General features: G+C 32.3%; 1 protein-coding gene across 1 annotated transcript; it reads left to right on the forward strand.

Annotated features, from left to right (window-relative positions):
* The first annotated feature begins 511 nt into the window (after window positions 1–511).
* LOC113509654 (cyclin-dependent kinase 8) lies at window positions 512–11,063 on the forward strand. The gene is made up of 8 exons (XM_026893035.3): window positions 512–958; window positions 1,527–1,778; window positions 5,466–5,655; window positions 6,021–6,234; window positions 6,678–6,846; window positions 7,790–7,909; window positions 8,459–8,531; window positions 8,823–11,063. Exons 1-8 carry the CDS (start codon window positions 713–715, stop codon window positions 8,951–8,953), a joined length of 1,395 nt encoding a protein of 464 aa, XP_026748836.1. The 5' UTR covers window positions 512–712; the 3' UTR covers window positions 8,954–11,063.
* The last annotated feature ends 195 nt before the right edge of the window (window positions 11,064–11,258 follow it).

An 11,258-nucleotide genomic window follows, 5' to 3' on the forward strand; every position in this document is an offset into this window, starting at 1 on the left:
TCAGATGAATAAAATTAGTACTCCAATTATTTAAAAATCAATTGAATTTTCCGAACGATATGCTCAATCGAATAATTATTCGATTTTGTAGAGAGTGCTAATTATAATTAGCACTCTGATCGGATTACTTAAGTTGCGCATCGCTTTTCTCTGGGCGATAGTTTTTTCTTCTTTAACACTAAGAACAGGGACTTACATAGAAGGAGAGATTAAATTGTCAATTCATAGGATACTAGTGTATAAAAATGTTATACAGCTGTATAATCCTACCCAATTCAGATTTGCATACTTTTTATATAAACTGTGTCAAATATATAATTTAGTAATGAAAAATCTGTCATTGACAAATAATTGACATATCAAACATTTTCATACTCTACTCTAGCCTTCTATCAATTGAGAAAAATGACAACTGATGGTGTATCATTCGTCCTCTTTTTACTAATTATATCTGTATAAGAAGAAAGGAGGCAACCATATGACTTACAGTTTTTATTTTATCATTGCTTCTATGTAATTCCTTGTCTTTAGCTTTGACACCCGTCTTATTTTTACTTAAAAAGAGAAAATATACTAACAATTATTACATTATCAAATACAAATAATTATCATTGAAACCGAACTTATTGAGTATATAATAAATTAGAATTCATAAGAAGACAAACCAATGATATAAGAAACTATTGGTTCAATCTTAAGACTAAATGTCAGAATGGGTGATAATTTTCAAAATAAAACTATGGCTCCAGTTATGATGGACTATGATTTTAAAATTAAAACACAAAATGAGCGATCAAAAGTGGAAGATTTGTTTGACTTCGAAGGCTGTAAAGTGGGACGTGGGACTTATGGCCATGTGTACAAGGCTAGACGAAAAGATGGTTCCGATACGAAGGATTATGCTTTGAAGCAAATTGAAGGAACCGGTCTCTCTATGTCGGCGTGCAGGGAAATCGCAGTAAGGATACAAACAAATTATTTTTAATTCATCCATTTTTCTTACGTTGAGAACTGTAAAGTGTGTTGTTATAATGCCTGTAAAAATGTGAAATTTTGACATTAAAGTTTTAATATTATTTTCTCATCTATAAATATTTCTGTGAACTACTCTTTGCTTAATCAGATAAATTTTATTTATGATTTATGACATTTCATGAAATATTTGAATATGTTAATGATTTATTTACAACTATCCTTATCCTACAGTTTCCCTCCTTTCCCATGGGTGTTGCAAGAGGTGATTAAGACAACTTAATGCTCGAGGGATGGGCAACAGTGTCCCTCTTAATATATCACCAAAAGCAAAACTACTGGCAAAACCCCCTAAACTGCCATAAGGAATTTTCCCTGTTCACAGATAATGGCTGAATTGATGATGTTGATAATGATATCCCACAACTTTGCATTTGTCATATATATATATATATATATATATATATATATATATATATATATATATATTATATTTAATATCATACATATATAAAAATAGTTTAAATATTTTAACAATATTCTTGAATTTACAGCTTTTGCGGGAACTGAAACATTCAAATGTGATCAATTTAATAAGAGTCTTCCTGTCACATACCGATCGTAAAGTTTGGTTGTTGTTCGACTATGCAGAGCATGATTTGTGGCATATTATTAAATTTCACCGTGCTGCAAAGGCTAATAAAAAGTCTGTTATGGTCCCGAAGGGTATGGTCAAAAGTTTACTGTACCAAATTCTTGATGGTATACACTATTTACACTCAAATTGGGTTCTACATAGAGATTTGGTGAGATTAAATTTAATATTATTTCTCTGTATTTATTAAATTATTAATAGCATAATAATTAATAATAATATTTAATAATTCAAAAAACATATTTTGATCATTTTGCAATTAAATATTAGTAAAACAAATATTACTGTTTTTATTTTAGGTAGTCATTTCTTAATTTTGTTAAATTGCAATATTTTTGTGAATTATGGAATAGCTAGGTAATGCTTTGCATGCCTACTCTACATCTATATCTATGATTTTTGTTTTTTATGTAAATATTGTTACAATACATTGTTCCAATACTGAAAATGTAGTGTTATTTTTTATTTAACTTTTTTAAGTGGTAAACAAGCTGACAGTCTACCTGATGGAAAGTAGTAACTGTTGCCTATAGACATGAACAGTACTATGGGCATAATAAACTACAAGTTGAGGCATAATTTTACATTACATGGATACATGCTATATAAGATGAGAATATTAGTTTAATTTTACTATCAGATACATTTATGGATTATTTATTCATAATTTATCAGGGTTCGCAGATATATATCAGCGGATATATATCATGATATATATCAGTGGATATATATCAGTGGATATATATCATGATATACTCCTATATCAATTGATTTTTATCTTGATAAATATCAATTGATTTTTTCGGGTCTTCTGAACTATAAATTTTGGAGATTAATGTTTACCCTGGCAATATGTAGCGAAAAACTACAATTTAAAGTAATTTAGATTGTTTCCCAAAATGGCAACCTCATTTAAAGTTGGGGAAATCCCCTTTAACTTACCAGTACGGCTAGCTTTTTATTGAAATGCGAACCTTAACTTCATATCATATAAAGTTTATTTTACGAAGTATTAAAAATATGGGTATTCCCTGGTGCTCCTAGCGTTAATAATTATCACTTTCTAGGGAATTCCCGCAAGCGTGGCAATCGAAAGATTTGACAAACGTTGACTCATTATTGTTTTTCACTTCGGTCAATACTACAGACGAAATTTTTTAGTGCTTACGATTTCTTTCATATTCTCAACTTATTATTTATGTGAGACGTGAAGTCCACTAATTGGGGTTAGTGTAAAATACCTACTTTCTGGCATTTTTTGTACCCTACATGGTAAGTGTTACTTTTATTTTTTCTTAAGCTTAGTCCTACCTACTACATTGTTGTGGACTCTGATTTGGTTTCCCAAAAGATAAATGAGTAAAAAAAAAAACTGTTTATGGGTTTTCTGTGTCAGTGAATGTGATAGCCCGTGGCAACCGTGATACATATTTTTCTTGGTGTTGGGATCGTTGCTAGTGAGTTCGCGTCTACGAGTAAGTTAGATCTTGACAGTGTTTGAATATTTGTTTTCAGAGTTCGTGAAAGAAACAGCCATGCCAAAACCTTCGCATCCTGTATGGATCAATTTTAATGTTATTGCCAAGATTGGTAACAAGGGCAAATGGGCTCAATGTAAGAAGTGTAAGAAAGAGCTTCAAGGTATCCCTGAGTGGCTTTGTAATCATATGAGTATTTGTCCAAGACCAGAGGCTTCTAGTTCAATTTCAAGTACAAGTTCATCAACAACAGTTTCTAGTAGTCATGCTGCACACCCACCCACAACTTCAAGTAACGAATCAGTAGCCACAACTAAACGCTCATTGTCTACTACCGACTTATTAAAAAACAAGTAATTGTTACATCAGAAACTCATGCGAAAGAAATTTATTTAGTGATTGTAAATTTTTTGCAAACAAAGGCGTTTCTGGAAATATAATTAGGTAGTGAAATATTTTCGGAATAAACATCTGCCTGCTAGCAGGTACAAAGCTGCTGGTGGTCAAAAGTTGGTGATGCCCATTACCGTCAGATGGAATACCACGAGGAGATTGTATTCGGTCTTACCTTGACAATCGTGGAATACTAGTACAAATATGCCAAAATAATACAAATGAAATTGATAACGACATAAGCAAAATCGTAAATGATACACAATTAACGAACAAAGCAATTCAACTGCTGTCCATTTGGACCCAATTGCTAGGCCTTAGACAGGGCCCAAAGGGATGGAACAACAATGTCCGTGGCAGTAGAAATATGGCACCGGCTTGAAAAGGACTTTGAAAATGAAATACCAGAAGTTAAAAATTTATTCCAGTGCAGACGTGATATGGCATTGGGGTCTGCTCATTATTTGGCCAATATATTGGACCACCTGTTTCTGGGTAAATATCTGACCAATGATCAAAGAGACAAAGTTTTTGGTAAAATGCAGCTCGATCATATGCCTACTGTAACGGCATTAATGACACAATCGTCAATGTTTCCCAAATATTTGTTTGGGTCATAATTTGTTAAAATTACATCACCATTGGAATGGTGGATGCGCCTAGATATGAACACAAACGATCCGCGTTTGTGTTTATATCTAGCTCAACTGGGATGGCAAAGAAGCATTTCAGGCATTCTGTGAATAATTGCTATCAGCAGTAGCGTCAATGGCAGGTCTTGAAAGAATTTTCTCTGCCTTTGGCCTGGTTTAATCAAAGATTTGTAATAGATTAAGAACCCAAAGCGTATAAATTGGTTCATATCTTCAAGATTTTCAACCAATCTGCAAGGGGCATCCATAGTACAGCTGCAGCTCCGTCATACAATATGGACTGAATTTGGAATCCCAGTGTGAATGTCAATGAGGACATCATAGAAGAAATAGAAACAGAGGTTGACTGGGACTGGGAGCCAGATGATGATGTCCTACTCATAGATCTATGCTTAAGGCCTGACGTTGAATGATTGATTACTTTTATAATTACAAATTATTATTAAAATTTGTTGATTTATCTCACAAACAAATGAAGATTATAATTATAATAGGTACTTGTTTTTTTTTAATTATTCATTAAAAAATATTTCTCAAATAAACATTAAGTAATTCTTTTGTTATTTGTTAAAAGTTTTTTTAAATAATAAATGTAGTAATAATTTGGTATTTATTTTATTTTACAAATTCCTTTCACATTTTTAAGCGTGTAGTCCCCTTACAGAATGAAATTCGCTTCTTTTTCTTAGCCGGGATATATATCTGATATATATATATAAAAAATCGGATTTTTGATATTTATTATAAAAATCGGATTTTTTCAAATCCTGTAATTTATAAAATTATAAGTCAATTTTCAATTAATTCGTTTTCTATATAATAATAATAATGTTTAAAAGTAACATTAATTTATAACAATAATAATCACTCACTGCAAATTGTTATTACATTAATAAAATTCATCATTAGAGATTATTTATATTTTAAGAATTCTTCAACACTATAGAAGCCCTTCTTGACAAGCCAGTCTTTTAGTTTCTTGTTAAATGAAATTAGACTGCTTGCAGCAATTACACAGTCTGGTAATTTATTATATATAATTAGGCCCATCACAGAGTCAATCTATCAGATTTACTGTGTATGGCACGGTTATTAATTTATTAGCGTTTTGCGTCTGGAGCTTATGTAGGCCACAATGGCTAGATATAAGGTACAGGTAAAGGTTTTTATTTCAAAGTTTTCTTGCACATATTATCGTTTGTTCCTTTATTTAACGCTCAAGACAATACATAATGTTTCTCCATATGATTTTCTCTCATCATACGATTTGTTCATGCATAAATTTTAATTGCCTAATTTGTTTTATTTTCACAGAAACCAGCTAATATTTTAGTAATGGGAGAAGGTCCTGAGAGAGGCAGAGTAAAGATAGCAGATATGGGTTTTGCAAGGTTGTTCAATGCACCGCTGAAGCCTCTTGCTGATTTAGATCCGGTTGTAGTCACATTTTGGTACAGAGCACCAGAGTTACTGCTTGGGGCAAGACATTACACAAAAGCTATTGGTATGTTTTTTATGTTAATTACATGAAATTTATTGTTTAATTTTGTGACTAATTACTATCAGACTGATATATACTGCTAGATAGTAGAACTGTGGGTTATTAAGTTAATACAATATGGACCGATCTCAAGCTATAATAATTAATTTTCATCCCTTAAAAAACGTGTTGTATATTCATACTATCAGTCCAATTTTGTTTTTGTCACAATCTGTCTTAAAATTTGATAGTAGTTTATTAGCCTGATACTGGACCGTTACAAATTGTAACTGGCATTATATTTTGATGTTATAATCTAGCTAAAAATTACTACAAGTCATCTATTTTTGTTTTTATTGTGACTCGTGTAATTATTTACATATTTTCAGATATTTGGGCAATAGGCTGTATATTTGCCGAGTTACTCACATCTGAACCTATATTCCATTGTCGACAAGAAGATATTAAAACGAGCAATCCTTACCACCACGATCAGCTTGATAGGATATTCAATGTAATGGGTTTCCCACAAGAGAAAGACTGGGAAGACATTAGGAAAATGCCAGAACATCCCACTTTGATAAAAGATTTCAAAAGATCAAAGTAAGACACTTATCAACTATTATTTGTTAAGGACAGGTTTTCAAACTATAATAGAAGTTATAAAAATTGTACAACAATGTTATTGTGTATAAAACCTTCTGTGTTTATTAATACATAAAAATAATTATTAGTCTTTATTAAAAGCATAAAATTAATATAGCTTTACTGTATGTTTATTAATAAGATTTTATATTATTGGACTTTGATACCCTGGGCCGTATTATTGTAATTTTCGTAGAGTTCTATAATTTTATTTAAAATATTCTATATGCCAAAAATTTTCTGAAATTGGTTGAGTAGGTTTTCAGTTTATCCATTACAAACAAACAAATCTTTCCTCTTTATAATATTAATATAGATTTATATTATAATAATATGTTAATATGCCACATGAGAGTTCAATGGATTATAAGACTAATTATTTAATATTTTTATTGTTTTAGTTATCAAAATTGTTCACTGAGCAAGTATATGGACAGACATAAAATAAAACCAGACAGTAAAGCTTTCAGTCTTCTCCAACGTTTACTTTTAATGGATCCAAATAGACGAATCACATCTGAACAGGCAATGCAGGATCCTTACTTCACAGAGGATCCATTGCCAACACAGGTAACCTTGTTTTTGTTTTTATTACAAAATAAGATTTGTCATTATCAACATCTATAAATAAACTATCATTCCCTATCGACCTTAAGAATACATTTTCATAAATAATTTTCCAGTGTTCATAATACATTGTATATCAAAGGAACTATTGCTAAATGCAATATTTCTATGAAACTTGGAATGCTAAGAAAGTTTATTAATGGCCCACTTGCTAAAAACTAACTGTCTAGCGAGTGGTTATGAATTAGTTTATTTACCATCCCAAGCATTATTAATTATGTGCTTTACTGAGTTTAAGCAGTAATGCACACGGTTCTTCTCATGTGTAGTTTTAATGGATGATAATGGAATGATGACCCCGCCTGTGCTATCGGTATACACTAGCGGGGCACCAGTGAGAGATAATTGGTGAAGATGAATAGGCAGGTCAGTTAGCCCATCGTGACGAATTCATCGATAAATTAGTTACGATGGTTTCCAGGGGGAACCGCGTGGAGGTCGACCTGGTACGGTATATTGATAGCAATGAGGACTAACCTCCTTATTACCAACAATCCCTTCCCCCCTCTCATGTGTAGTGTTCACAACCACAGTCACTTGTCTTTTTTAATTATTATCCACCATTATAAATGTAATATACAACAATACGTTGTACTTACGCGATAGGTACAACTGAACGATAAACGCTTAAGTCAAATTCGCGTAATGGTGTTATCGTTAACGCTTACATATCTGTGAGCTCCTCGCTCCAAAATATGCGTCCATTTCACAGGACATGTTCGGATATGCACACTAACTTAACAATAATGGAGATAAAATGTAAGTTATCTAGATTTGTGTGACATTCAAACAATTAAATCGATGAGATTTGAAGATCGCGTAATTTCGGGTTCGTGTAAATCAGAGTAACGTAAGCCGAGGTATTATATTACAAATAACTTTTCAGGATGTGTTTGCTGGATGTCCAATTCCATATCCAAAAAGAGAATTTTTGACTGACGATGATCAAGATGACAAGAGTGATTCTAAAGCGAGACAAAACCAACAGCAGCAGCAACAGCCTAACGTAAGTTACTAGTTTTGTTTTTTTTATTTTTTGCATATATAGTGTTTTATCCAGAACAAAAATCATTTTTGAGACCCTGTTAGAGATTACACTAGTTTTAAGGAATGGGTTAATTAACATACTATATAGTATACCAAGGGATAAAAAGTATTCTGTCTACTTGTAATTTATAAAAGTTGCACAATATATTCTGTCGTCATACTCTATATTTAGTCACGTAGCAACGTGTCAATCCAGTTTAAGCCAAGAACTAGGGCATACAGCAGCCGTGTGGTATATTTTCACTCCTTATTAACTTAAAATCTATTGAAGTTAAAATACATAAACATTATTTATCTATTATTTATTTAAATACTTTATCCCGTTTTTTTTCCCGTGTTCTCTCTTTATTTTCCACTTTCATTCGCTCCTGTTGTGTGTGTTATTAGCTATGTTTATGTATACGTGTGTGTGTAATTTGCTATTGGGATAAGGCTTCTTTTTTTTAATGTTATAATATTGTAACTTGTTTTTTTTTTATTACAATGTTATATCTATTTTCTTTTACAGACACAACAGAATCAAGTTCAAGCTAACAGCCACGATCATGGTGCTAATAATGCCAAGCGAATGAGAATGCAAGGTTAGATACCTTATTAAAAGTATTATTAACTTTCTGTGTTTGCGGGTAAAAAGTAGCCTTTTCTGTGTCAAAATGACAGTAAAAGCGGTGGGGGGGGGGGGGGGGGGAATAAAATATAATAATCTTAATAAAATTTTTGATGACATTGTTACGATGTGTAATCTAATCTGCTTTCACGCTTACTTTTCTGTTGTTATTAATGAAAAGGGTTATCATTTATCATTCCATTCGGAGGAGCTTAGCTAAAGTCTATCGTCAATGAATTAATATGATTATCTTATTTTTTTTCAGGGCCAAATCAGGGCAACAATAATACCGGTGGTGGTCAACAGGAGTTCCATCAACAACAACAAATGATGTTTGGAGGCCAACAACAAGGCGGCAACTCGCAACAACAAGGAAACTTTCAACAGAGGTTCTAGAACGACTATCCACAACCTTATTACTATTGGCCATCATGTTATTATAATCAGTAATGTGGATTGCAATAAGTCCTGAATTTGGTGTCTATTAAAAAATACAAATAAAAAAATACATTGTTTTGCAAATACAAAGGCTGCCTTTTAAATTGTGTCGCTTGAAATAAGTATAGACAATCTAATAGATTGTTACCATTTATTGTTTTTCAAAGAATTCTCCGTGATATTTTAACATTTATCCACCCCCAAGAGGCGGTAGTTAAAATGGCCGATTTGTATACGTCAACAGCTTCGGGTGAGCTGAAACATTGACCACGAAAACTTCGCTTAATTGTGGGGAACCTATCAAAACGGTTAGGGCTTAAGTCAGGGCCGTAAGGCGGATGATCTAAAATTTCGACATTGCTCTCATTGGGTGCTCAAAAACATCTTTGTTTGGCGGGCGGTGTGCGAACTTGCATTGTCATGGTGCAATATCATACGACGTCTTAAATTGTTTTTTCGAAATTCGGTGATGACTTACGGCAAACAATAGCGGTACACTAGTCAGCGGTATCCGTCTTATGATCTTCTAGTACAATAGTGGCGATGTGACCACCCTTTGCTATAAACGAGGCAACCATTTTTTTCAATGTGCTTCGTGAGCATTTGAATTTGGTCGGTTTTGGTTCATCCTGGAAGACTTAGTTAACTGCTGCTTAGAATCTGGATCGTAAGCATATATCCAAGACTCGTCACTATTAACCATATCATAAACATTTTTTGACCCTCCTCGGTTGAATCGCTGCAAAGTTTTGTGACACCAACTAGCACGGGCTGTTTTTTGGTCGTCGCTAAACAAGTGTGGTATCCAACGAGAGATCAACTTTCTTATGCCAAGTTTTTCGTGCAGGATTTTTTAGACAGTGATCCCTAAAATGCCCACGGATGCCTCTGTTTAACGGTATGTCACATGACGTTCTTCGAGGATTAGCTGCCGCACGGCTTCGATATTCTCTTGCGTCATGGCGGTTTTTGAAGGACCTTCATGTGACTTGTCACTGAGGTTACAGTCCTACGTCGAACTTCTAAATACCAGTGTTCTACAGTCTTAAGACATAGTGCTGCATCACTAAATACAGAAGTGATCTCCTTAAAGCACTTGAAGTCGCAATAATTGCCTTTGCAAGTTGTAGAAAATTATCGCACGCAAATTTTCCTTAGATATTTCCATTTTTACAACCGACTTGTCACCTTTGAATAGACGATACAATAAAACTATTCGACCAATCTGATAACATTATTTTGTTTTCGAATTCAAAAAGATGACAATGCCATATGTTTTTTTATTAATAATCGCGGGAGGTTGGCAAACGACACGATTTAAAAGGCAGCCTTACGTATTAACTGAAATCTCATTATTTATGCTTTCATCCACATTTTATAATGTTTTTTAATTCATGAGGAAAACTTACAATATCATTTAACATCATTGCCTTTTCCTATTTGTTTTGGGTCGGCACAATATGTCTTTAATCTTAATTTTCTACAAATTCTTGTCAACTAATTTCCAGACTCACTCTTATATACATATCATCTTTCATAGCCTTTTCTTTGATCTTCCTTTTCTTTTACATTTATCCCCTTTTATATCCTTCTTTAAAACATGGCTTTCATTTCTGTGCATGACACGACCATACCAAGACGTTCTATTGCTGTGCAAGAAACTTACAATATAAAATACGGATAATTTATGTCAAGCCAAAATAATATTTTTCCCTAATGTACAAGAACAGAGTTTGTATGTAATCCCGCAGGCATTGGTTGTTTGTGGCTGATCAAGACCCTGTTGTTAATAATTGTAATAAACATACTAGTTGCAAATATGTTTCTGTATGTTTTTAAAATAATTTAATCAATTTAAACAAAACCGATTATTATTTCTTAAGTATGTGTGCATGAAGTTATTCTGATTTCGATATGATATTAATATACTAAATTCCATTAGACTGAATGAAACAATATATGTATAGGAATAATATTAATTTAGTCAATAATTGTGTAAATAGTAAATAAGCGTGCTTATAATACATCAATTTGGATACTAGTTTTAATAAAATGAATTAAATTTGTATTATTTTTACTTTAAATTTACAATGATTTGATGATGAATATATATATATATATATATATATATATATATATATATATATATATATATATATATATATATATACTTTAATTCGCCTTATATTGACTACCATATTGTCAGAGTAGTGAAACAGATTTACAATAAATTGTAAATCTGTTTCACATTGTAATACTACAT

Source organism: Galleria mellonella, unplaced genomic scaffold, assembly GCF_026898425.1.
Source record: "Galleria mellonella isolate WM207_F2 unplaced genomic scaffold, CSIRO_AGI_GalMel_v1 utg57, whole genome shotgun sequence".
Lineage (NCBI taxonomy): Eukaryota > Metazoa > Arthropoda > Insecta > Lepidoptera > Pyralidae > Galleria > Galleria mellonella.

Excerpts from the sequence above, each read along its gene's own strand:
- LOC113509654 (XM_026893035.3), top strand. The coding sequence starts at position 713 with ATGGGTGATAATTTTCAAAATAAAACTATGGCTCCAGTTATGATGGAC. Across the intron at positions 959-1,526 it reads CGGCGTGCAGGGAAATCGCA|CTTTTGCGGGAACTGAAACA; the intron begins GTAAGGATACAA and ends TTGAATTTACAG. Across the intron at positions 5,656-6,020 it reads ACATTACACAAAAGCTATTG|ATATTTGGGCAATAGGCTGT; the intron begins GTATGTTTTTTA and ends ACATATTTTCAG.